Source organism: Hesperophylax consimilis, chromosome 29 (genome assembly GCF_061612785.1).
Source record: "Hesperophylax consimilis isolate HC1 chromosome 29, BYU_Hcon_1.0, whole genome shotgun sequence".
Taxonomy (NCBI): Eukaryota; Metazoa; Arthropoda; class Insecta; order Trichoptera; family Limnephilidae; genus Hesperophylax; species Hesperophylax consimilis.
In genome coordinates this window covers 19245697-19269912 of record NC_142864.1, presented here as the reverse complement: position 1 = coordinate 19269912, position 24216 = coordinate 19245697, and the positions used below count along the sequence as shown (strand labels likewise).

General features: G+C 35.2%; 1 protein-coding gene across 1 annotated transcript in view; it reads right to left on the bottom strand.

The window, feature by feature from the left end:
- Window positions 1-1966: 1966 nt before the first annotated feature.
- Abcd1 (ATP binding cassette subfamily D) overlaps window positions 1967-24216 on the bottom strand; it is a 160749-nt gene continuing 138499 nt past the window's right edge. Inside the window, exons 8-13 of the mRNA XM_089649322.1 lie at window positions 22864-23044; window positions 21627-21780; window positions 17990-18151; window positions 5711-5938; window positions 4593-4718; window positions 1967-4022 (exon numbers count right to left, since the gene is read on the bottom strand). Of these exons, the coding sequence (XP_089505448.1) occupies window positions 3959-4022; window positions 4593-4718; window positions 5711-5938; window positions 17990-18151; window positions 21627-21780; window positions 22864-23044 (915 nt within the window). The 3' untranslated portion in view covers window positions 1967-3958. The remainder of the gene's footprint in view (window positions 4023-4592; window positions 4719-5710; window positions 5939-17989; window positions 18152-21626; window positions 21781-22863; window positions 23045-24216) is intronic.

Here is a 24216-nt window from a genome sequence, read left to right as displayed (position 1 = left end):
AACATTTAATAATCAAAAATTATGTTAATTTCTAATAATAAATTTTGAAAGCGTATTTCATCACCCTTCAAAACAGTTTTTAGTTTTCGGATACTTTTAGAAACATTCCATTTATTTGGATTGTATTGCGAAGCGGAAATACACACAAATTCTCCGACTTTCTGTTAGAAAATATTTTGGTCAATATGCCAGAGGCCTCAGGGGTTAAATATTAATTATAATTATATGATCGTTTTAACCTTCTCGTCACTCCATACATTCATGTATGCGCAATTAACCCGTAACGCGCATACATGTATGATTTAATTTTGTATAAATGTCTCAAAAACGATTGCGGATATCAAAGGATACAGGGTGTCCAGGCGCTAGTGCGATAACTTTGGAGGTGATTCTACATGATGGTAGAAGTAAAAAAGATAAATAATTTTTTTAGAAATTCCAATGTTTATTTTCCCATACAAACAAATCATTAAATTAAGAACTTCCTTAAAACATTGGAATTTCGAAAAAGTTATTAATATTCTTCTAAAATCATATAGAATCACCCCCTCAAAGTTAGCGCAATTTAACCAACGTTGCAGATAGCATTACACTGTCCATCGTTAGGGCAGATGTATAATCGAAGAATCTTACGCATACACGCCAAACCGCTTAAGAATACACGCCAAACGCGCGCCCAACATTTGTACACGGTTGACATTTGTCACATGAGAACGATTCGCTTCTACGATTCGTTCTTAAGTTCAACAGCTCGGCTGTGGAACGAACTGCCGGCCTCTGTGTTTCCTCCCTCCTACAACATGGGACTCTTCAAGGCCCATGCTCACTCCTTCCTCTCCACAAAAAGACCCTCCACACAGCATCCTCAAAGATGACATAGGCCCTGAGTGAAATTATTTTCTTCAGGGCCTCCTGTGTGGAGTTAATATAAAAAAAAATAAAAAAATTAAAAAAAAAATTAAAAATCTTCGATTACACATCTGGCCTGATGATGGACACTGCAATGCTGTCCGAAACGTTGGCTAAAGAAGGAGTTAGCGCAACACGGCATAATACCCCAAAAATGAACAGATCACGAATCATATTAAGATAAGTATTTTGATATTTCTGGATTTGCATTTGCTACGATAAAAATATTTAATGTTTTCAAAACCTGTATTACAAAATACGAAACACTTTCACTACAAACTTTTATGTCTGTTTTTAGACAGCCGCCGAAAATTGCAAGTTTTTTTTATACATTCTTTAATATTTCAGAATGATAAAAATCGACAGCATTTATTTGTTTGGCCTTAGAGATATGTAATTTTCGCCTGCGGCACTTATTTTGTGTTGTGATTATTTTATTGAAAACACAAATAGAATTATGACATCACCATCTGCAAAGTTAACCATGTCAAGGTATACGTACCCTACCCTCCTGCGGAAAGCGAACAAATTAAAAATTGATAAATTGGCCGTCCGGTTGAAATGGTTGATCACTGTTCTAAAAAAGATTATTTTTAGTGTACTATTTTTTATATTTTTTTTTACATTTGAACATGTGAATTATTTTTGTATTCTAAAAATACACATTTCTGTAACCAATTTTAACAAAACCTAAAAATATTTTTGTAAAAAATAAAGCAAATAATCAAAAAAATATATACATTTAAATAATGTATAGGACATAAACAAAATGGCAGAATTCCATAGAAAACGCCAATCACAAAAGATCACAAATAATTTCAATAAAAAAATAATATACAAAGGTAGTACATTGATATAAAAAATATCTTAAACAACATTAAATGTTCGTTAATTAAATCGGTACGTAATATATATTTTCAAAATAAAAAAATTATAAAAAATATAATTTTACTTCGATCACAATTTATAAATGGTTAAATATTTTTTATGTCACCCTATTGCAACATTGATACAAAACATAATTTCAAATCAATTTTCAAAACAATGTTTCTTTGGTTTTAATTTCACACAAAAACATAAAATTATCAGGTATTGTGTTAGGAATTACTAAATGTAAACAACGATAATTCACGGTTTAATATTATGTATAGTAATTTTGGACAAAATTATTGAAATAATTGTTTTTCTATATATAAATACTACTTATTACAATTAAAATGAATGAACATTATAATAATATCTTCGTAAAGTCATTGTTAGACAATTAACCGTTACAACGCTGGCATTTTTAATGCAAGCTATTTCATAATGCGGCACGTTTTGACGCAAAGATAATAGAAATAAGCGGGATGGGCCATGAATCATTAGTAGTAACGCTCCGCACGTGCAATGCGTGTCGCCAACATTGTTCACCTCCACTGCTATAGTGGCGCTACGCCTTTGTTTCTACCTACAGCCGCTTTGATAGTACTTATCACTAGATAATACACACTAGAAATGTCTTCAATATAGATTTGAATGGAAACGAATATCGCCACTGACTTAGTACATTTTGATTCTAGCCCATTTAGCAAGCGCTCTGTCTCTCTTAGGCCATTTGTACATGGAGATACTTACAAACGACTCGAATTTTATGCACGTAGCATATAAAAGTAGCGCTTGTGAGTATCCGCCATACTATTTTGTTCGTGTTCGTACACGTTACGACGTGTTGACAACAGGTATGATGCAAGTTGCACGCTCCGCAAGTTGCATTCGCATCTACTACTCGTTTGACAGAAATGACGTCCAAACATGATTGAACGTCAAATTTGTTCTGGACGTGGAAAAAATACATGTTTATAGAGGGTGTATCGGCACTAACCCGACAAACTTTAACCAGCTATTCCTTAGCACATTTGGAGTAAAAAATGTTATGGGCACTTTGCTGTCCGGTAGCATTTTTTTTTCAATTAAAAACAAAAAAATGAAAAATTTCCACACTACATCACTGTCATTGGCATTGCTTTTCGTGTTCAACAGCTGTTATAAGCAAGTATGTCGAAAAGCGTCTTCGCTCTTTCGCACACACTAAATAATAATAGTTAAAAATGAGACGAATGGTGCCGTGCCATTTCGTTATGATTGTAAAAGTGCGCCAATATAGGTACACACGTGCATTATTCAACGGAATTCGAATAAAATATTGCCAGATGGGTTTTCAAACTTTGACAAAGGATAAAACAGTGGTGACATGTGGTGAAAGTATGAATAATAATTTTTTTATCAAAAAAAAACGTTACCGGACAGCAAAGTGCACATAAGATTTTTTACTCCAAATATGCTAAGGAATAGCTGGTTAAAGTTTGTCGGGTACGTGCCGATACACCCTGTATAACTATAATTTACCGGAACTCGTTAGAAAGGATTTAGCAGAGAAGGCGTAGAATGAGGTCGGTAAGAAAAGTCAATTTGACATCATTCTCATGTAGTTTCTTAGCGGCAACGAAAACCCTAGAATAAACATTTACTTCGTCGTATGGCTGAACCCAAAACTTTCCTTTAAATGGTTTTTTTATGCTCGTAAATATAAAAAGAACAAAATTATTGTCTTCGTCGCTAGTCACTGGACATGGTATTAATTTCACGGGTGCACTTGAAAAAATCAAGTTCAAGTATAATTGGGAAAGCGCTGTGTACTGACATTGTATATTGCCGTCCTATTTGAATTTCATAATGATGATTAACACAGATTTACATTGGAAATTTAAGGTCGTATTTGCCAAACTTTTGAATAACGAAACCACACTCACATTGCATTTCTTTTGTTCTTCTCTATTATGTGGTCCGTCCAGGGCGACAGCCAGCAAGCAAACATGCCACATCTCCGTTTGTTTCTATTATCTATGATCCTGATGATATATACAAAGTTACAGTGTTAATTTTACAAAAGGTTACTAATTTTCAAAACATAATAATAATAGTCACATTTTGTAAGATAGAGTTTAGACGCATCAATACGTAAGTTTAGCATTATACTTTAAATAGTTTGTTAGCTCTAAGTTATTAGTTAAAGAGGGCGGTAAGACCAATTGCCGACGCCGTCAAACTCCAGGATGTGTGTGTGGTATTTCCTGAAACAAATACCAAAAAAATATTTAAAACATTTATTCATAGAATTTTGAACGATAACATCGACCGTCCTTAATTCATTTTAACATGCCTTTGAAACGTACACGACATAGAGCGCTATCCCACACACTTTATTATTACTAAAAATCACTTTAAATTTTATTTTATTTTAATTCTAAAAATCATTAATTAATCACAAAAAAAAAAAATTAACAAAACACTTTTTACATTCAATCCTAGGAAATACTTCCTTCCAAGTAGTGGTAGCAATGAACAAACTTCCACACGTCATCGATTGTACTAATATAAACCAATTTAAAGCTAGATTAGATTCTTATTTGGAGAGAAGAAAGGATAAACTTATTTAAAATGTAAAACAACTCAATTACTGTTAAACTTGTTGTGAAATCATATATAAGCGCATCTGCAGAATGTTGCCTGCTCATTACATAATAACTGAAGATCTAACATACTCTTAGAAATCGTAACCGCATCATCAGAATACAACAGGCACAATACAATACTTTCAACCTTACGTTACTTAAAACAGTTAAGCTAGGTTTAGGACTCACCATAAACTAGGCCTGTGTGTGATGGACAGCAGAGTGATGCCTTCCTTGATGGCCGACTCGTACAGAGTTATCTCCGTATCCATGGACACTGCGCTGGTGCATTCATCCAGGAGCGCGTACACAGGTCTGCAATCCACACAAACAAGATATTACATCACCTACGATGTATGGAAATTAGGTTGAACATCATGAAAATTGGTCAAATAATAATTAGTCAAATAAATCAATGTTTTTTATATTTTAACAGCATGCTTTTTTTTTTTTTAATTTTTTTCTATTGTTCTTCAAAGTACAATCCCATCAAACCGCAATCAAGCAGTTTGTCAACAGGATGTTCATGTTCAATTACAATATAACATAGTTTCATAATATTATTACTTATTACAATACAACTTATACATCATATTTATCACCAACCACTGCCATAATCAAAAGTATTACTAATACAGAGTATCTCTGCTTAGTAGCCATGTTTTCGGCATATATCTGAATCTCTGAGGTAATTCGCATTTTTTTATATTGCTTGGTAACATGTTGATGAAAACATTGTCAAATTTCATCAATTATCAAATTTCATCAATGATCGAATTTCATCAATGATTAAATTTCATCAATGATCAAATTTCAGATGGTAAAATTTGGTTTATTTGATTATAGTTGACTTGGAATAAATATAAATAATGATACATTATCTGGTTAACAAAAAACAATTACAAAACAAATTATAACAGTGTTTTTATCCCGATATTTGGACAAAACTAATCAAGATAATTAATTTGCGTGTGGTTCCGAATACTCTCAGACAAAAGGTTAAAAGTGATGGAAAAAGAACTGGCCTATAAACCTAACCTATTAACCTAGTTTTTTTTCATCAAGTTGCAAAAATGGGTGTTAAATGGCCACTGTCCTCGGTTGCCCAGTTACCCCAAGAAACGCATCCATTTTCGCATTTCATGTGTTCTTTATTCTTTATAAAATATAGTCAAAAGTGTAAATTTTGGCAGAAACTGATCAAACATTGTCAAATTTGGTGAAATTTAGGAAAAAAATTGGCTGGCGTAGTCAGAGTGATCTAGTATTACCACCAGCAGAACAATTTTAGTTTCCATATAGCATACCTGTGGTAGAACAGCCTTGCCATGGCCATGCGCTGCTTCTCTCCGCCACTGAGGGTATTCCTCCAGTCGCGCATCGCGTGCAGCCCTTCGCGCTGCAGTACGTGTGCCAGGGACACTAGCGACAGGATGGAGCGCACCTTCTCCTCGCCCCCCGCCCGACCCGCAAAATCCTCGGGGGTCTCTGGGTAGATCACCTGGTCCAGCAGCGTGCCGATGGACATGTAGGGCCTGGGGAGAACACAATATGATTATTATGCGTTTACCTATTTAACTGTTGAAATATCTTTGAATACAGAAGTAAATGAACCATGAAATGAAACCATTGTCAGATTTTTTTTCATCATATGAAGTATAGCTGGGTCAATCATCCTACACGACTAACTGGTGAAGTGATCAAAGATCGGGTTACTTAGATACTTTCTGGTAGGTAATAAATAGACAATAGGTGTATAAATTGTGCAGACCGGGCATCTCATGGATTTATGCATGGATTACATGGAACTTATTCTTTATAGTTACTTTTGGAACTGGTTTCCGTTGGTGGGAAGTTTTATCAGTATAGTAGTAATTGCTAATATAATCCAATTTGGATACCAAGTACACACTTACCATCTCTATTTCTGTCGCGAGAAGGAGATTCGAGACGCCCGGTCTACAAAGATTACATCTATGGTCACATACCGGGTTACAACGATCGGATAGTTCACAATCGACCCAGGACTATACTAAGGACTGGATAGCATTTGTGGAAAAGGCCAAATCTCACCTTGGGTTGTACATAGTGATCATAATGGTTTTTTAACACAATGTTTGCGGGGGGTTTTTTAATCAATCTACGCCGTAAAGCGGGCAATTTTTATCATGTTCGCGCGCAAAATTCCGTTTCATGTAAAATAGCTATAACTTCTGAACTGTTGATCAAATTTAAATAAAATTTTCAGTATTTTACCTTATTCGAAATTTTTTATTATGATCTGGTCACAATTTTTTATATTTTTGAAGAAACAATTACGATATATAAGTTTAAATTAAAAAACTGCACTTTTGTCGTATTGTCTATTTAGTCATTTTATGCACATTCAACAAAGTATATATATTTTTTTAAATACAGTGAAACTCTCTTAAGAAGTTTTCCAAGGGACCGGGGAAAAAAAACTTCTTAAGTGGGAAAACTTCTTAAGTGGGATTCAATTTTAGCCATTTAATAACTCGAGTCCGGGGCATACGTCATTCCTATGTCTACCTACGTTAAATTGTTGTGAAAACAAGCTCATATGATCCAAGCGGTCAAAAAAAAAAATATATACATATACATCTTCTAGTTATCATGGTAATTAGTATTATGTATTTAGAAAAAGGTGGGAAAGTAAAATAAATGAAAAATGGTAGAACATATTTGATTATAAAAAGTTTATTTACATACCTACATATAAATAAAAAAAAATTTCGAAGTATTTATCTATAGTAGATTGCTTAACTCTATTATTGAATTCTTTTGTTGTAAAATTTTGACTAAACATTACAAATCAAAACAAAACCATCCCATGGACAAAGTAAACACAATTTTAAAACTGTTAAAGTACATCCCTCGAAAAAGCCACTCGAATTCGGATAGTAAAAGTTGCAGCATTCCAAAAGGTTCATACTGTTGATCTTATTTTAAATTGGTGTAAAGGCAATGGATTATACATATTTACTTGTTAGTGATTACTCACTCTTAACTTGACAGTTGAAGACAGAGCTGTGGATATACGCCGTCTCTTTTTTACGCTTTCGTTTACTATATGAACTGAGGGAGAAAGAAAGACTTGTTGTGGTTAATTTTACCAAGCGGTTTGATAAAAGGACACCGCAAGTAATTTTGCTAACCGCAAACTAATGATAGCGGGTTCTTTGTCTCAGAACCGTTTGCGTACTGCAACCCTGCCATGGCACTGCACAGAAAAATCTCACAAAGTCTACGCGGCAAACTGCTTATTAGTTGGCGGACTTTAACTTTTTTGCACGCTTGCTGCTTGCTCCAATGGCATTTGAGATTTGAGAGACTAAGACTATTGTTATGATGTATTTTCGCCAGGCACAGTCGACTATCGTATATTTTTAAAGATATTTTAATCCTTTTCTAGAAATTCCTTATGAAAATAATATGCGCAGCTCAATTTTATGTACCTGTAGGTTCATTTATGGTCCTACCTAACTAGGGTTGCCATCCGTCCGGGTTTCCCCGGATTTGTCCTAGTTTAGAAGGCGTCCGGGGAGCGTCCGGGCGGGGTTTCATTTGTAGTCCGGGTTTAAAGTCTTGGGCCGGCCAGCATGACCTCTTGACTAAATGTATTGCTTTTGCTGGAGATAATTGCAATACAAACTTCGGTGGAATAGAACGAAATGGAACCAACAATGTTTTCCACAAGCTGAAAGAAAATCTAAACCCAAACATGGTTGGTGTGGGATGCTCTGCCCATGTCATTAACAACGCAGTGCACCACGGATGTGATTTACTGCCGGTAGACGTCGAATCCATCATTTTAAAAATTTATAATTTTTTTGCCACGAACAGTACGAACCGAAGCTCTTAAAGAATTCTGTGAAACAGCTGAGGTCGAATATAAACAGCTTCTGTATCATTCCAAGACGCGTTGGCTAAGTCTGTTTCCAGCTGTCGAGCGACTCCTGAAGCTCTACCGTCCATTAAAAGATTATTTTGAAAGCATAGAAAGGCCACCTGTTTTAATTAAACAGTTTTTTTGAAAATCCTCTCTCGGAGGCATACTTATTTCTCATACACTCAATTATGCACACCGTTCACTCAAAAATACAGAAATTAGAGAAAAGTGATAATTCAGTCCTTGAAACCAGAAGCATACTTGCATCCATAACAAAAAGCTTAGATGACCGAATTAAGGAAAGTTTCGTGCCGTTGAATGTTCAGAGTATTATAAATAAAGATGAAAACACGAAACAAGAGTTTATAAAATGCTCGCATGACTTCTACAAGGAAATCAAAACGTGCATTGAAGAATGGATGCAACCGTTAAAACAATTTGAGAAATTTGACTGGATGTTTTTGCCAAAAATTAATAACAACACAGAATGGACTCTTATTGAAGACACTGTTCTTTATTTAAAAGACAAAAATAGATATTGACGACGCAAAATTATTTGACGAGTGGGTGAATTTAAAGGCTTTTAGTCAAAACCTAACTGAACAAGATAAGCTTTTAAATTCAAATTAACTTTGGGTACAATTTTTTAAAACACCAAATGCGAATTTATATTCGGAATTGCTGAAAATTGCACAGTTTTTTTGCATTCCGGCTCATAATGCCAACGTGGAGAGAATATTCTCATTAATTTCACAACAATGGACAAAAGAAAGACATTTACTAAACATAGAAACAATCTCGTCAGTAATTAAAATTAAATTCAATTTCCAAGAATACAGCTGCATTGTTTTTACTGATTCCTTTTAAAAAGGGAAGATATTATAAAAGCTATCGGAAAGAGTGATAAATACAAAAAAAAAACTGAAAAGTAAAAAGGCAAGAGGCTGAGGAAAAATCTTTAATAGCTAGATAATCAAATAATACTTACAAGTGCTATAATTTCTATTCATTTTTGTAGTTAAAGTTATGATTGTTTTTATTACGTAAAAGAAACGTCGAATTTTTATTTTTGATTATTTCATAGATTTCTTGAAATTACAATTGTTATGTTTTTTTTACAACCATACTAGGCTAATACTCGTGTTAAGGTAATATGGCTGTTGATTAAAATTTAAGGTGATATAAATGAGAATAGTTTTGGATATTTTATGTTTTAAAAAATTAATAATGTAACTTACATTCCAGTAAGTCTAAACTTTAAAAAGGGTCAGTTTTGTTGCTTAAGATTTAAGAAGACTGAATTTAGTTCATATTATGTTAAGAGATATTTTGTTGTGTAAATGGCTGCTGATACAAATTTAAAGAAGATAATTATTATTCAGTTAAACGAGTTACCTCAAAAATTGTAAGACTGAATACTAAAATGGTCTCAGTATTTTTAAGATTTTTGTTTAAAAATTAAATTGAATTTTTAATAAGGTTTAGTTTTCATAACAGAGTATAATAATAATTTTTGTTTTATTTTAAGAATGAAAAAATTCTAACTGATTATGAAAACAATGTATAACAAACTGTAATAAGATTCTGTTTTGTTAGGTTCATTTAAAATGATGATAAAAGATGTAAAATTCAATTTTAAGGTCTGAAAATAAATAAAAAGGTGATTTATGACATTTTAAACTGTTTTTATTACACTGACTGTGTTTAAAAAAACCTGTTGACATGTCCGGGTTATGGGCTCTAAAATCCGGGGTTTTCACGCCTCTTGTCCTGGTTGCCAAATTTTAGAGATGGCAACCCTATACCCATGGAACTAGGATTCAATGGAAGCGGCATAATTTGTCGAGATGTATTAGAATACGCAAAACCAATGAAGCTCCCATAATTGTCGACGCCCTTGTGGGAGGGGATAGAGACGGGGAAGAGCGGTAAGCGAGCGCGGAGGGGGTCATGGGTCAGAGATAAGGGCCGAACTGTGAACGGGCTGCACATTATTTTATTTATTTTTTATTAAAAAAACATCCATAATTTTTTATCACATTTTGGGCATACAGCGCATTACGCATTATTTGCCAAACAAAGAATGGTGGTAAAAATATAAAATTAACTAGTGCGGAAAGGGAAGTAACAAAAGACATACATATTGTTTATTTATTTATTGGACCATACATGTTATTGTAAATTACCTTAATCTGATTTCAGGTAATTTTTTTTTTGCCAAATCAAGATCAATCGATAAATCGGTATCAATCTTCAGGGAATGTATCTAACAAGTGCAATTGGGTAAAAAACTAATGTTTTGAACTTGCTGAAACTCGCAGCGCCATTCCTTGGTGCTAACATTGCGCAATTCATCAGTTTATATAGATTTTTTTTCTTTATTAGGTAGAATTATTTTAAATAATCAACAGATTTGCAGAGTACAATTTTGTGCATTTTGGAATTGTATCAGTTGCCGACTGAAAATAAAAAAAATTAACTCTGAACCTATAACCAGCTCATTTCTGAATACTTTGAGAGCGTTATTTCAATAAAATATTAATTACCTGGTCAATAGAAAATGAAGGTACCGCATGTCTGTGCAATTTTATGAATCCTTTCGGAGTTGAATAAAAAGAATCTTGCGAAAAGTGATGGGAACAAACGCGGCTTGTGTTGTTTGGGAACCAGTCATCATTCCGATTCAAGGCATCAACCCAACTTCTTTTTCTATTAGAGTCTTATGGAAACTATCAATAAGACTAAATAATATTACATTATATACGCCAATGGGGCTTTTACGTAACAATATACTGATTATATAGTTTGAACTATCTGTACCTAGATCGTACTTAAAAATCGAGGTTTTCTGACAAATTGCGCACGTGCGCGCGTCGGTATCACCAGTTTTGAATCACAATTTTAGGTTTCCGCTGGTTTAATGGTGCGTCCTACAAAAAAAACTCTGGATCTTTTGTAGAGGTTTACTAAATCTACACTAATGCAAGTGAAGACAATTTTTTTTTGTAATACGAACTTTTAAGAGTTATTTATCGAAAACCTAAGATAGTGACACACATCTCGTCTTACCGACGCGCGCCCATGAGGGATTGTTAAAAAAACTAGGATTTAAAGTACGACCTAGGTATATATACAGACGGTTCCCTGATAAATCAACACATCGACAATTCAACACTTATTTTAAAAGTACATTATAAAGTCATTAAAAACAAAGAAAAAAAACCTAACCTAACCTACTGAACCCAGTTAATAAAGTTTTTGTTTCATCACTTTCCATGACTTTATACCACTTTTAAAATTCGTGTTGAATCTTCGATGTGTTGATTTATCAGGTCACCATACAAGACAACTCATTATAAACGTGTGTTATAATTAATAAAAAATAAAGGTTTGTTGGTAATTTTTAATTATTATAAAATAAGTTGACTGATTCGGCCCATTGACATTCGTCCGCCGCGTGATTCCGACATGGCCGTGCTGGCCTGATGGCGGTTGAAATGAACTCGTCAAAAAATTAACTATAAAATTTCTAATTGAGCGGTGTTTAAATACTTATATGTGAAAGGTAAGACCGTCTTTCTTCTCAATTTTCTTCACAGAATTGCTTTTACACAATTTTACGGCGCAGTTGACCATTTTTCTATGTTTTATCAACGTTTTACTAGGAGCTCAATACGCGACCGAGGTGTAAAAGCTAATGTCAGCCGTCTCCGTAAAATTCCACAAAATTCACACTTGGAGCGCGCGGGCACACTTCACATGCTGTCTCTCTAGTATCCATACTCTTTGCCTATACCTAACTAGCAGACATCGAATAGCTACGATTTCGCACATAAATAAATGGCTTGATGCTTGAATCAGAAAGTTATATCATACAAGCTGTTTGACGCTGGAATTATGTATAATCTGTGAACGCATCCAAAAACTAGAAAAATCATTTGCGAAGTTTCGTTTCAATCTACATTTTAAATTTATGCATATGTATTTCCTAACCTTCAAACTTAATTTACGACAAATGTCAGATGAAACATGATGCACGGCAATTTTTGATGTTTGAATGAAAAAAACGTAATTATAATGCATATTTTACCATCTCCCCCGCCATATAATCATGTTGTTATGTATTTAAAGGTGAAATATTCCGTATTAACCGTGATCCGATAGATTATCAAAAGTTTTTCGTGTTTTACAAATTCGATGGAATAAAAATTTTATACAATAATATTACGAAACATCTCTATGTTCATTATCAAAGAGAAGATTATTGAAGGAGGCGTCAAATGTATGCAAATGTAGATCTAGCCCACGTTGTCATTAAGGTTGAGTTTAATATAATCTTTCATGTTATTTCGGCCTTAAAGACGCTTGCATATTTGTTACATAATTCCGCATTGTTTATTCGTTCCATTGCTATTTTACCTAGTTAGGGGATTAGGAGACGGGGTATTTGGTTTATTTATTGGTTACGGCAGGTTACGGCTTACGGCCCGGCGGCCGACAAAGGGTTTTATGGTCTCAGGTACTAGGTATGAGTTTCAGTCAACGTCTTTCAATTTATGACTTGGAAAAAGGTTCATTTTAGATATTTTGCGACACAATATTTCGTTTGTGTTGATTTTACCGCCGGATTTCTAAAACCTCTTAAGCGGGAAGCAGTTTTAGCTCTAAAACTTCTTATGTGGGAAAAAATCGTGTTTTTTGTATGGAATTTTCAAGGGACCAAAAATCAAAACTTCTTAAGCGTGAAAACTTCTTAAGTGGGAACTTCTTAAGCGAGTTTTACTGTACACACCACTAAACACTAATATTGTTTGAAAGTATGAAATCGTTGGAAACAATTCCCTTCATCTAAAGGTACATCATAGAATTTACACATGTACCGGGTTTCGCTAAGTATTTTGTGTACCGCGCACACACAACATCGCTTTCGCAGATTCTTATTTTTACCAGGGCCTTCAATCTTTTCCAATATATGTTTTCGCATCCATCGATAGTCTTCCTGGAGGATCAGATTTTGAAGATTTTTTTCGGATACCAGATGTTGATGGTGTTGGTTCCGGGTCTTGACTATTATCTGACAAAATCTGATCAGCCACCCAGTGCTCTGCGATTTCCTTAAAAAATTGTTTATATTTTATTTTCCTTTCTTTTACGGAGTTGTACACAACAAATGAGTTGAATAATGCACAATTTATTATATATGTACATCGCTAGCCTTTTTGTCCATTTAGTGGTTTTTCGTAAAATAGAATAATACGAAAGATATTGGTCTGCTAGGTCAATGCCTTTCATATATTTATTGTAATCGATTATCATTACCGTAGTCCATTTTATAGGGTATTTTTTAATGAAAAAATATCCCTTTATTATGTAACAAATAAATTTTCGAGCACAGCACACAAATACTTTGTACGAAATTTTTAAAGCGGAATGTAGACAGAAAAGAAAATAGAGAACGTCTTGAACGAAACAATATCGCTTTAACACTGAAGAAATATAAAGATTTAAAAAAAAACGAAACATTTATCTTACAGTTATTTTATTTCAAGTGCATGTTTTATGACCACAGTCGGCCGGCCACCCGACCCAATTCCACGAATTGCCAGGTACCTAGTACACGTGTCACAAGAGCTAATGCATAATTTTTACTTCACAGAGTAACCAACATCATACGTTACTCGTAATATATTGTTACTCTATGTGTACCTACAACGCATTTTGGCGTCTCCCGCACTTTACCAATAGTGTACAAATACGAAAAACGCTTTTAAGCGTCTCCCGCTCTCTACCAACAGTACGCAAAAGACGCTTTTAAGCGTCTCCCGCAAAAAATGTGTTAAGCTATGTATCTGAAAAGTGGTCAGTAAGTAGTGTTTGGCTATTTAACTGCAGTTCCTTTCGCGCTATTTGTCTGAAAAGTGGTCAGCGAGATGACTTTCTTGTGCTGTCACTATATTTTTTTTTTTTTTTTTTTTGTTTATTAAGAGTGGGTTATAGGGCATAATGGTGATTTGCTGGAAAACAGCTCCCTAAAACGGCTTAATACTACCTTTCGTATGTCATTCTCAGACTTCATATTTTTTTATACCAATTAATGGACTATTATTTTTCAGTCTGCCTATTTTTTTTTGTAGTTGTTGTAGGCATTCGACTATAAAAAATAAAAACATTGATACACCATACAACCCACTTTTAAAACTTCGATCCATGATTATCGCATTAAAAACGCTTTTACACAATATTTTTAATTTAAAATATGTATATAATACACACATCTGTAGAAGTACGGCCTCTTATTATCGTTATGATATCTGTGGATATTAACAATTAAATAAATACTTCATCTTGCACCAAATTTTCAAGACATTTCACAGTATTTTACTTATTACGGGTGAGAAGCCCCCGTGAACGGTACTGAAGCTATCGCTCCCTGTTTCACGGCGTATATATTTCGAAAATGCCATCAAAATGTTTCATTAATGGGTCTAAAAGTAGAATACCGACTCACTTGAAGCATTGCAATAATCTAATGAAGCTACAAAAACAGTAATTACTCACAAATTCTCTTTTTTCATGTAAATTTGACGTATTGTATTTTTTCAAGTGTCATATTTTAAAACTCAACATTTAATATGCGTTCCTTTTCCTAACGGTTAGCACTAACGTCATGTTGTTTACTGGCGGCATCTTTATGCAAGTGTGTGTGAGAGAATTCATTGTCTTTACGCGCTCTGACCAAGTGGGAGAGTGAACGTTTTATCATAGGGCACGTTTGGTAATTGAACCAAAAATTACCAATATTATTTTTCTCTTTGTAGATCAATATTATGATTTATCCATGGCAGCCGGAAAAAATACTCCAAACAAGGTATGCTTCAAGTAACGAATAAATGAAAAAAGATTATTGTTTAGTTGTACTAAATAACACAGAATAATTTAACAAATATATAAATAAAAAAATAAAATTTCTTTCATTTCTCGAGGTCAATTTATTAATGATGGTATTAATATGTATAGATATTCTATGAAATATAAAATTAAGAAATTTACCAAATAAATCCACCTTCGATTTTCTCGAAAACGAAAGCTCAAATAAAAAAAGTCATAACCCAAAATTGACAATAAATGAATAACTGCTTTGATAATTTTATAGAGAAACTGACCAGGACGCGATTTTCGTAAATTTACTCAACATGTGAGAACTTTGGGCGGTTGGTTCGATTCAAGACCTCTGTGCGTTACCTCAGAATGATTACAACCCAAGGGCTTATAACTTGTAAACATAAAGAAATATAAACCTTAATGTTGCAGGTTTCAAAACTATCCGTTTTTAGCTTATGACCTATAAAGGGTTTTACCGTTTATACCACGAGTTTCCGAACACCGTGTAAAACAAACTATATGTATCGGAAATGTTCCTCAACACTAATGACAACAGCAAGTGAATGATGAAACATTTATAAAAAATGTCAAATTAAATGCTTTACCAAAATAGTAGGTTCTGCAAATAAGTCATACTTTTTTACTAAGTTGTTTGTTTTACTTAATATTTCACATTCATATTATACGTTCATTGCTTTGCGACAAACGCACATGTGATGTTATATTTTAACAAGTTCATTAATGTACAACTACCGCCCTCTAGTGACATAAAAATGAAGACATTTTGACAGTTTGCGAAATTTCGCTATCATATAACAAGCGCTTAACAAAATTTTTGATACATATACAATTCAGGTACATACATAGTAATATAGAATGAAAGAGTAACAAAAAAATCCCACAAAGGCGAAGCCTGAGCGTGGGTATTATAGTGTAAGGATAAAACAGTGGTGTTTAAAATATAGTTTTTTTTAAACTTGTTAAATGTATCTATAGAGATCAATGTGATTGGTTTTTTTTTTTTTAGAGAAGTTTCTATTTTTTCTTTTTTTTTTTTTTTTTTTTTTAAATTTACAAACATATACACACACACACACACACACACACACACACACACACACACATACACACACAGATACACGCACAAACAGACACACGCACACACAGACACACGCACACACAGACACACGCACACACACTCACGCACACACACACACACCCACACACACACATAAAACATAGATGCATGTATATATTTCTTTGATTTAAAGAAATTAATCTTTAATTTACAGAAAGACATGTGGTAGTTTAGTTATTTAGAAACAGATGGCTTAAATTATAGAAAAAAGTTACTCGCTTCGAAATTATTTCTTATCCAACTTTTAACATTTTTCTTATATAAGTTCAGGTTTTGAGACATGTTGATGGAATTGGGTAAAGAATTGAACAATTTTGGGGCAATATAGTTGATGTGCCTTTGGCCCAGCCTAGTTTTGCAGTGAGGGACTGTGAACACGCATGTGGTATGTCTCTGGCTCGAGCGATTTGTGTTTTTGGTGAAATTGATAGGACGCGTAAATATAAATTTGAGGCATTGAATACAATAGATCCGTCTTAGTTCCATGATTTCTGTTTCTTGAAATAACTGGTTGGTGGGATATGTCTTGGTCCTTTGGTACATTATTTTAATGATGGATTTCTGAGCGATTTCTAAGGGTTTTACGTGATTATTGTAAGTTCCTCCCCAGGCAATTATTCCATAGGAAATAGATGAAAGCACTAACGCGTCATAAACAAGTTTCATGGTTCTTATATTGACAATGTTGCTCATTCGTTTGAAAATGTAACTTAGGTATCTCAGTTTATTGACCGTCTTTTCTATATGGTAAGTCCATTTGAGTTGGCAGTCTATAGTAACTCCTAAATACTTGATATGTTGTCCGAATTTCACGTCTTCGCAGTTTAAGCATGTCGCAAAGTTACAATTAGGGTTGTGGAACTTCAGATTAAGATTATTTTTAGGGGATGACTTTTGGGAATTGTAAAAGGGAATAAAGATAGTTTTATTCAAATTTAGACTGAGGAGATTTCTATCAAGCCAATCTTTGACTGTTGCAATACATTTGTTGGCTTTACTGGTTGTTTCTTCCCACGTTTTACCTTGTACTGTTATTGCAGTATCATCGGCAAAAGAGAGAATTTTACCTGGTATTGCAATATTGCATAGGTCATTGATGTAGATTAGAAAGAGTAGTGGCCCTAAGACAGTTCCTTGAGGAAATATGAACGGTACGATACTGTATGGTCCTTCCTCTACAGGGAAGTATTTGATACTGAACTTGTGTACTCACGTCGCAAACAACTTGTCGTGCACAGTCCACACACTTTTCTACTGGAATCACGATACCTGCATCGTCACCAATCATTATTGAATTCTTGATATGTCAAAACTAGAATTCTGTCTTAACCTCACTCAGTACCAAACTGTAATTGCCTTAGGTATCATTTTTAATTGATTGTTGTGTTCCTAGCATTCATTGAGCTAAAGCACCCTTATTTTTACAAAATGTCAGCAAATGACAACATGTTTAAAGTCTCGAAGACGTGAGTGGGAACGGCCTTGTCCAGTTGGTCACGGGAGACTGGTGTCGTTTACAAAATGTCGACAACGTGTGCCTGGCCTGTGTGCGAAACTCCATGCAGATGCACGGTGGTAATCGTCAAGATAATTGAATCGTCGAGTACTGAATACTTGTTATGGTACAGAACCAGTTATAAATGTAGAAGATCTTACCTCTGTGGGATGTAGAACAGTGTGGGTCTCATCACCTCAGTCTGCTGACCTTTGGGTCTGACGATATCGGTTCCCGCCGCTTCCTGCTCCTCTGCATAGTTCCTGGGAATCTTCAGTTCTCCGTCGTAGACGGGCCAGAGTCCCGAGACTATGCGGAATAAGCTGGAACAAACAAATAACTCACAATCTTTATGCTCTCACTCCACGACGCAGTCTAGTACCAAAGTACCTAGATTTTTGTCTAGGGGATGTTTGGCAAATTGAGAAACATCTCGTAGATAAAAATTCATAGATAATCATAAGCCAACACAATAATAATGGCCGCAAACTAAATCTTTTACAGCAGTTGGAAATTAATGAAAACTCTAATAATCCTAAAGCTAATCTAATAAATGAACACGAGAATGTAATTCTTTCATCATTCCTAGAGATGTTTAAGCCGAGTTCAATCGGACCAAGAAAAGAAAAGAAAAACTAAGCAATAGGGGAAAAACCCCAGTGTGTAATCCAAATTATTAATTCGGAAAAACACCTAGCTTTAACGACCTTTAGTCAAATTTAAATAATACAATAAGTGCGGAAACTTTACATGGTAATAACCATCAATAATTTCCGACAATTTACTAGGAAATCAATAAGGGCGTTGGTAGTAAAATTCAAAGCATTTTGATTTGGATTATTCAAGTTATTTTACCTAAAAATTAACATAATGCTTCGGAATTTGAAAAAAGTAATTTATTTGCAGGTATTTCAATAATTTTACATGTTTTGTTTGTGACAACCATCTTACCAGATATCGGTGCTTTTCAGAGATGTGCTTTATTTCAAATGGAAATGCAAAATGCAAAATGGGTATTTTCCATTTTGCATTTTAAATGCTTTTCTAAAAACCATTTTGCATTTTGCATTTTAATTGCTTTTCTCGATGCATTTTCCATTTTAAATGCTTTTCTAAAAACCATTTTGCATTTTGCATTTTCAAATGGAAAAGTTTTGACCCATTTCCATTTTGCATTTCAAATGGTTTTGGGTACCCATTTTGCACATCTCTGGTCCTTTTACACTCGCCTGGGATCGCTAGGTGATCGTTCGTCGATTCGTTTGGTAACTTCCCAAAACGTCCATAGAATAAAGAATAACACTAGAAGTTGTATCAGTTATACTTGCAACACCAGGAATCGAATGTTGACTCGATCAGTAACTGGTAACAGATGTTGACTTGAAACGTCACCAATCGTCATCGGCAGACAAATAGTGAATTCAGTGCTCAGCGGAGAGTCCGCGGAAGCAGCCTTCTTGGAAACGACTAATGGTGAATCTCTGGACGACACGGAAAGGAGTCATCTAGTTATTTGATACTGGTTATCGTAATTCTAGTTTTATTATAATTTGTGATGTCAATCATTTGACTCACACGGCACCCGACAATTGTATACCAAGGTTAGTACTTCTAGTTTTATAATGTCACATGTACGATATAAATGCTTTGCAATTAGACCAACTTACAAGCGATTCTAAAGGAACCTTGTACACCCCCCGAGATTTATTGATTCCTTAATTATATATATACATACAGGGTTTTCCAATAAGAGGTGTTATTTTGATATTCAATCGTAAAAGATCAATGGTTTCGTTGCTTGTATGGCACGTAGCGCGGTCTTGTTGAAAGTAAACGTTGTCCAGATCAATACCATCCAATTCCGGCCATAAAAAATCATTAATCATCTCTCGATAGCGCAATCCATTCACCGTAACTGTTGCTCGAGCCTCATTTTCGAGAAAGTAAGGTCCAATGACTCCGCCGGATCATAAACCGCACCAAACAGTCACACGTTGAGGATAGAGAGGCTTTTCAACAATAACTCTTGAGTTTTCCGAGCCCCAGATGCGACAATTTTGCTTGTTGACGAAGCCACCGAGGTGGAAATGGGCCTCATCACTCATTTGATTGACTCAAGTGAATTTTAATAATTTGAATGCATTGTTGAAGCGTGTATCGATCCATTTTTATTAATGGCGTAGTTTCTACTTACTCTTATTGGAAAACCCTGTAGTTCAGGGTTTTGTAGTGTATTATTATTAATTTCTAAATTACACGTGTATGTACACTTTTGCAAATAAATACTAAATTGAAATCATCTTTTGTTATTTCATCCCCACAATGTGTAATAAAATACATGATGGATGAGTGTAAATGGTACAAAGTGCTTTCCATACAAATCTGAATGGAAACACATGTTCCATTTAGCCCAATTGCCAGAATAGTCAGAATAACAGATGAATATGTATGAGACGGTATGAATGTGTACAAAACCGAGCTGTTTGATGGTCCATCCTTGTATCTGCTAGATAAAGCTGCAGCATCACAATTTTTTAAATTTAAATTTAATCTTTTTTACTTGTAATAAGCACGTAAAATCATCTTCCGAAGTTAGTGAGAATCCAGACACCCTGTATAATTTGTGTCAGTTTTCCTGAAGGGGAGAATCTGAAGGCAAAGTGCTGAATCATTGTTGAAAAGGAGTCGGGGCAACAAATAAGGTTGGGAAACTCTGATATTTGTAAATAAATGCAAATAAATAAAACTCCAAACAGAAGGCCCAGATGGAAATCATCTTTGGAAATGCAGAGTGGAGGGAGGAAACACACAGGTTAACAAATTATTCCACAGCCTATCTGTTCAACATATGAACAAGTCGTAGAAACGACCCATTACAAATGTTGGATGCGTGTTTAGCGTGTTTCCCGACTGTGTGGTGACGAAATGACGCTAGTTCCTCGGTACATCTTCAATTGAAACACCGGTAGGATGACATCATTCCCACCTAATATCTGTTCCGTTTGTTAAGATAAGAGAATATTCAGTCAAATAGACCTATCGTTTCTGCACAAAGTAATAGGAAGCTTTAGCATATTAACCCCTCCGACTTTTCGCGAACTTGAAGCTAAGATGTCTTTACCGAAATGTCAATTTCACGAAAACGTTGTGTTATTACCGCCTCACAATCAAAGCTCTATAAATGAAACATTACTGAACGGAGCCGAATAGTAAAAACTGTTTTAGAAAGGTTACAAAATAGGCTTTCAAATTGTTGTATCATAAATAAATATTAACATTTGTAAATATTTAAATTTAGAATGGAAACATGAAAAAATTGTAAAAATGACTCACCTGTAATGTTTTATGTAAAAACGATACTAAAATCACGGATAATGTAAAAAAAAAACACTTATTTCATCGTACAAATGTACAATAAACAATTCTGTCACTTCACTTTTTGACCATTTCATACAAAATATATTTAAAAAAAAAATAATTAAACTTGCGAGGCGGGTCGGCACGTCAAACGGCTTTCTTGGCGTCGTTTTACGATTTGGCGGGTAAAATTTGCTTCCACTGAGTAGGTCTTTTTACGGGTTTCTATGGATAACTTTGAATAGAGATGTGAAGCTTCATTCAATACGAATATTCTACTTTTTGTTTTAGGGATGTCACTAGAAGAATAACGGAGTTATGACGATTTTTGTGGAAACACACGCGTTGACGTGTAAACACGCTTATTGTACTTGACTGCTATCGTTATTTTATCGTGTATATCTGCTTACGTTGCTGACCGGTTAATGGAGTGGGGTTTACCTGGATTTGCCACAGCCATTGGGCCCGGTGATGATAAGATGCTGTCCAGGCTCAATGTGCAGGTTCATCTTGCACACCATCACGTCGCAATTGGGCGTCACGATGGGCACGTCGATCAGGTCAATGGATAGGTCGTCATGATATGTAATCTTTCCTGCAACAGACAATAGGTGGCACATCAGTAGAAGAGCTCATATCGCAGATACTGCAAGCAAGGGAAATGGTTAATTCCTTCCTTTTCTCAAAAAACTCCTTCACATAGCGTCCCCAAAGTTAACAGGCCCTAAGGGATAACATTTCTCGCAGACACCTCTGTGGGGCTATCACAAGGCAGATCGTCCCTTATCAATGATAACCAGATTAGCAACACCAAACACCAATAGAGCATGGAGCAGAGAGTGCACACTTCAGTCTACACTTTTCAGTTTTCCCACATCAATCATCATACTTCAGTCTTCACACTTCAGTCATCACACTTCAGTCGTCACACTTGTAGTGTATGGAGTATTATCGTGCCTTTATTGTAGCGTGTCGGGTAGTATGCAATAATACTCTTAGGTGATCTATGTACTTGTATTTATTGGGGAGCTGTTTGTAACAAAACAGGGCACACAACTAATGTGCATCGCCTTTTATAAGATCTTGCAAGCATTCCACCTCGCTTGCACTCATCCACATTCGTACAGACATCACAACACTTCGGTCTTCACACTTCAGTCTTCATCCTTCAGTTGTCACACTCCAGTTTTCACACATCAGTCTTCATCCTTCAGTTGTCACACTCCAGTTTTCACACATCAGTCTTCATCCTTCAGTTGTCACACTTCAGTCGTCACACTTCAGTCTTCATCCTTCAGTCTTCATCCTTCAGTCTTCATCCTTCAGTTGTCACACTCCAGTTTTCACACATCAGTCTTCATCCTTCAGTTGTCACACTCCAGTTTTCACACATCAGTCTTCATCCTTCAGTTGTCACACTCCAGTTTTCACACATCAGTCTTCATCCTTCAGTTGTCACACTCCAGTTTTCACACATCAGTCTTCATCCTTCAGTTGTCACACTCCAGTTTTCACACATCAGTCTTCATCCTTCAGTTGTCACACTTCAGTCGTCACACTTCAGTCTTCATCCTTCAGTTGTCACACTCCAGTTTTCCCACATCACTGATGATGTGTGAAGACGCATCAGTCGTCACATTTCAGACTTCAAACATCAGTCATCACACTTGAGACATACCTTTAGCGATGGGCTGCCCATTGGCAAAGTCCACCTTGAAGTCGTCCTTCCCGCTGATGCTGTTCATCTTGGGAGAGGCCTGATCCACGGCCGTCTTGATGTACTTTCCTTCTGCCACGTCTTCAAACACCACGAGCATTGATGCCACGCGGTGGGTGTAGCCGGCCAGGGTTACGATTTCCTGGACAAAACAAACAAATATCAAAATTTTACAAATGTGACTTGCAATAGTTTATCTCTGAGCTGTAGATTTTCACATTATTATATACAGATGTACATTATTGTTGTACATTATTGTTCAGAATTTAGTGATACTTTCTGAACAAATTACTGTTTCTCAGTGACGTTTCACATCAATACACACAATCCCAAGAGTGTGCGTTGCGTAGATACTGTAGGTAGGTATTGCAGGTTGGTACCGTAGGTAGGTGCTTTAGGTGGGAACCGAAGGTAGGTACTGTGTATGCATCAATATACAATATTTTTTTCTTTAATTATTTAATAGATGGAGCAGGAACCTAGCCGATTTGGGTATCAAACTATGCACATAGAAAATGAATACAAGTGTGATCTGTACCAATTGACAAATTGCTGTTTCTCAGTGACGTTTGACATCAATACATACAATCCCAAGAGCGTGTGTTGTGTTGCTTCATCCACACACTCATTTCGTCATCAACATTTTAATATATTTGTACGCACACACTCCTTGCCTCATCCACATTCAACCCCAAATCAAGCATATCTTTTTTTTACACTTTAGTTTAATAAAGTAATTTTTCCTTATTAATTGCCTGCAACGGGAAAAAAAGCTAGTTATTATTTAAAGTTAATTTAATAATCAAACTTTCAATTTTTGAATAGAAGCAAAATGTGTAATTAAAAGGAAAAGTTTTTTTTTTAGTAATGAATTATGTTTTTCCTATTAAATTCAGAAGGCAATCATAACCCCACATCTAAATGTACTGTGGTTATCTAAGTGTACTAAAATAAAAGTCTCGAATTACTCAGTTGGAGCGTTTATTTAAAATTGCACAAATAGTAATTACTTCACAATAATAACGCATTGATTTTACGGGAATAATACGAGAATGCAGGCGATATCTAGGTCAAGGTTACGAGCGTGCGAGCTGGTTGCCTGAATACTGAATACTCGCTGCGTCGGGCCTATTTATGTATCCCAGCCGGTGGCGGTAGTAAGCGCGCGAGACCGCTGGTAAACTGGAGACAACTCGCTCAGTCTGGGTACTTCTGGAATTTTCGTTGGCGCTGGAATTATGCTTAGGCAACAGGCTAGAACCTTCTAGCGAATGCGCGTAATGTGCCAGTCCAACTCGCAACGTATTGTCGTAG